This window comes from Wasmannia auropunctata, unplaced genomic scaffold, assembly GCF_000956235.1.
Source record: "Wasmannia auropunctata unplaced genomic scaffold, wasmannia.A_1.0 LD334337.1, whole genome shotgun sequence".
Classification (NCBI taxonomy): Eukaryota; Metazoa; Arthropoda; class Insecta; order Hymenoptera; family Formicidae; genus Wasmannia; species Wasmannia auropunctata.
This window is the reverse complement of record NW_012028553.1, coordinates 16,142-19,953: the sequence shown is the minus strand read 5'-3', so window position 1 is coordinate 19,953 and position 3,812 is coordinate 16,142. Positions and strand designations below refer to the sequence as shown.

At 33.4% G+C, this 3,812-nt stretch overlaps 1 protein-coding gene across 3 annotated transcripts; it reads left to right on the top strand.

Moving 5' to 3' along the window:
* Positions 1–377: 377 nt before the first annotated feature.
* LOC105458753 (protein AATF) lies at positions 378–2,248 on the top strand. Of its 3 annotated transcripts, none has more exons than XM_011704273.1 (3): positions 378–400; positions 524–793; positions 888–2,248. In XM_011704273.1, the coding sequence occupies exons 1-3, from the start codon at positions 387–389 to the stop codon at positions 2,203–2,205; spliced, it is 1,602 nt and encodes a 533-aa protein (XP_011702575.1). In that variant the 5' UTR covers positions 378–386; the 3' UTR covers positions 2,206–2,248. The 3 variants fall into 3 exon arrangements, with proteins under 3 accessions (XP_011702575.1, XP_011702576.1, XP_011702577.1); XM_011704274.1 differs by having other exon boundaries at positions 379–396; positions 520–793; XM_011704275.1 differs by lacking the exon at positions 378–400 and having other exon boundaries at positions 714–802.
* Positions 2,249–3,812: the final 1,564 nt, after the last annotated feature.

Sequence of the window (3,812 nt, the reverse complement as noted above, 5' to 3'; positions counted from 1 at the left end):
CTGAGTTTCTACATATAATTTTATACAACTACGGTTTTCTTTTCCTTTCCAAAAACTTTCATAATTTTTTAGGTGCTGTAATTTCATTATTTCTTTCATTTCAGTTTATTTAACTTAATTTCATTCACTTACATAATACATTTGTTCGTTTTACAAAAATTACATGTGTGAAATATATAAACTGATGTGATACAATAATATTTATTACTTATCATTCTTGTGAAATCGTTTCTCTTATTCCTTAATATATTGACGCTACTATAATCATTTATTTCATCTTTAAGCGTTTGAATTTGCCACGTAATAATGACGTAGTCAAGCTGCAATTCTCATTGGTTGTCTGGCTTTACGAGGCTGGCGCAAGAGCATACCCTTGTATTTCTACCATGGAACATACCATGGCTGCGTTCCGCAAACCACATCATGCGCATGATATATCATGGTATCCTTGTTGTTCATCAAATGTAAACAAAGATAAAAAGATAAATCTTGCGCATAATGCGCTTTGCGGAACGCAGCCCATATATGTATGTAATTTGGAGGTTAAGTTGATTTATGAACACGTGTTTTATAATCGTTTAAATAAGTGCAGAAGAATGGCTGGAAAGAGTTTAGCTGACAAAATAAATGCTTTAATTACGACAATACCAGATTTTGATTCGGATGAAGAGCCGGAGGATACAAAGGCGAAATTAGTAGAACCTTACTGCGAGAGCGATGCCTCAGATGACGAGTTCCAGACCTCTAAAATTCGTAGACAAAATGTTGATACCTTGGAGAAGGTGGATAAAAGGTAAAAATTGTACGCATTTTATATTTGTACGTGTTAAAGATGAAAAAATTAATATGCGTAATTTTGAAAATGTTTATTCGCATTATTAATACAGGTATGCTGGTAAAAAGATCTCGAGGAAAGATATATTTAGCGATGAGGACGATAGTATGAGTGAAGATGTGGAAAGTGAGAGCTCTGAGAAAGATGTTGAGGATGAAGAGATAAGTACACTGGAGCAAAGTGATGATGAAAGTGATGGGTCAGTCAGCAATGAGGAAACAAATTCGAAAGAGGGATCTAATATTTTAGAAAGTACATCTGATTCGGAAGATGGTTATGACATGGATAATGATCTGCTCTATAAACAGGAAAGCTCCACTATTAAAACGATGTCTGAAACAAATGCTAGAACAGAAATAGAGAAAGGCAATTATGTCAGGAATCAGCTGAAACTGTGGGAAAATTTCTTGGAGATGCGGATAAAATTGCAGAAGTGTGTTACAATTAGTAACGAGATGCCACAGTATGATACATATAAAGAACTTAGATCGGACACAGAGTTTGTGAAGAAGGTCAATGAAACCAAAACCAACTTGGCGCTAATCATGAGGAATATGTTACGATTAAAAAATGTCTTATTGAAACAATATCCTGAAACGAAAAATCTGTGTAATGATGTTAAAAAGAGGAAAACCGACAAGGATAAGAATTTAAACACAGATGATCCAATGGATGAAGAAATATGTTCTGATACTGAAGATGAATTAGAAAACGGAAAGCAATCATTCACTGATGAAGATGCAGAAGCGGTTGAGCAATCAGTACCTCGAAAACGTTTGAAATATAATGACTATGAAAAAGTTCTACAAAAAGATCATGATTCCTATAGAGAATACAGAGACTCTGTTATAAAGAAATGGAACGACAAAACGCGGATTGCCACAGGCTCGATAAGCAAGAGTTCAGGGCAGACTACACTGAAACAAATTGAATTTGCTATGAACGATGTAAGCAAGTTGCGAAGGAGAACTCAACTCAAGCGTTCCGAGTACAATATCGTTGGTAAGTCTCTCCCAAACGAGGACACTGATGGTAGAAGAGTTCAGGAGTACGATCCAGAAATTTATGACGATTACGATTTCTATCATCAATTGATAAGGGACCTGATAGAATATAAATCGTCGGACGTGACGGATCCTATACAGCTCAGCAAACAATGGATCCAATTACAGAACATGCGTAAAAAAATGAAAAGAAAAATTGACACACGTGCAACGAAGGGCAGGAGGGTGCGATATAATGTTCACAATAAGTTAATTAATTTCATGGCACCTATTACGATACGTGACGTGTGGACAGACAATGCGAAAAATGAATTGTACAATTCATTGTTCGGTAAAATAAAATCGACAGAAGAACAGACGAAATAATTTTACGTCTATAATATACAAAAATTCATGTTTCATGTATGTATTGATAAATAAATTTTACTATTCTTAATTAGAATAATTTACTTTTGTTAATTATGTTAAAGAATTAACTATTTTTATATAATTATTTTTTTAAAATGTGAAATTATAATTTATTATAATTATTATAAAAAGAAGTATGGAAAATTTTATCATGGAAATAATATCTCAATAACAAAAAACGAGAAAATAACATAATTTGAGGCTGCATTTAGCAGAAAAAGCAACTTTGTAACTGTTGTAAAATTCTTTAATATGATTAGTTCTTGTCTTTAGTTCTTCATGGATTAAAATTTAAATTAATTATATTTGCTTTATTTTTTATTTAGCTATAACTTTATTTATTTATTTTTTATTTTTTATTTACATTTATTAAGGATTGACAGGAGCAACTGGCCCAACTCTCGTTTATATATTTATTTTCTTACGAAGGTAAAAAATATAGCTAAGATTCTTATTATGAAACTGCTAAAAAGATGGATTTTACAATTTTATTTTTAAAAATAAGTAAAATTATCTACTCTTTACTCGCGGTGCAAATAAAATTGAATTTTTTCTTGTATAGAAGCAATATTTTGCCATGACCTTTTTTGACTCATGTTTTACAGAGCTGTGGAATATATAACAGCCAGATTTTGGAATTTGGTTTTTTTTTAAACTAATATAATAAATAAGATTATCTGCATAATTTGTATTATAATGCATATATTATAAAAAAAAAATTTTTTTTAGTTTTTTTTCAAAAATAGCTCTACATAGATAGCAACCTAACAGGTAATTCTACTCAAAATTTGACAGTAATCGGCTAAAAGATGCTACTTGTCAAAAAGTAATGTGACATGACACTGCGAGTGCTCTCTGACAGATTTTCTAAGAACTTATTGACTTGCCCTCGTATATTAATATAAGGTAAGAGGCGTTGAAACCAGCTTAATCGCCCGTTCCAGCTAAATCGCGGGCATGACCGCTCTCTTCTTCTTCTTGAGTTATGGCTCCGCCCTGAGGTCGGGTCGATACAGCTAGGATCCTGTGAGAAATCTTACAGAAGGAGTAAGGGATGCTCCAGGGAGTGAATGGTTAACCTGAAATAGTTGTTCCGAGTAACACAGTTCTTAAGCGGATGTGCTCCGCAGTCCGCTGCCCGCGCCAGAGACCGGTGGTAGGGGAGCGAGCATGGTGGAAGTATAACATGGTGTGTGTAGAGTCCTAGATTATCAGAGAAGCGCGACCGGCTTATGGCAGTATCGCAAAAGTACTAGAAAATATTAAAAATGGCGTCGAATGGCCAATCATAAGATTGATTTATTCGACAGCCATTTATAATACCGATAAATCAATCTTATGATTGGCCATTTGCAAGTCCAATCAGAACTCGTAACACCGGTCGCGCTTCTCTGATAATCTAGGACTCTAGGTCGAACGAAGTGTACGAAAAATGCGAGCCAATGTCATTTAATGTTCAACGTCGTATATACGTATCCACAAACATACCTCTTTATGTAACAATAAAATAAAGGAAAAAAAGAACATAAAAATTTAAAATTATTTGTATTTGTATATAATATAAT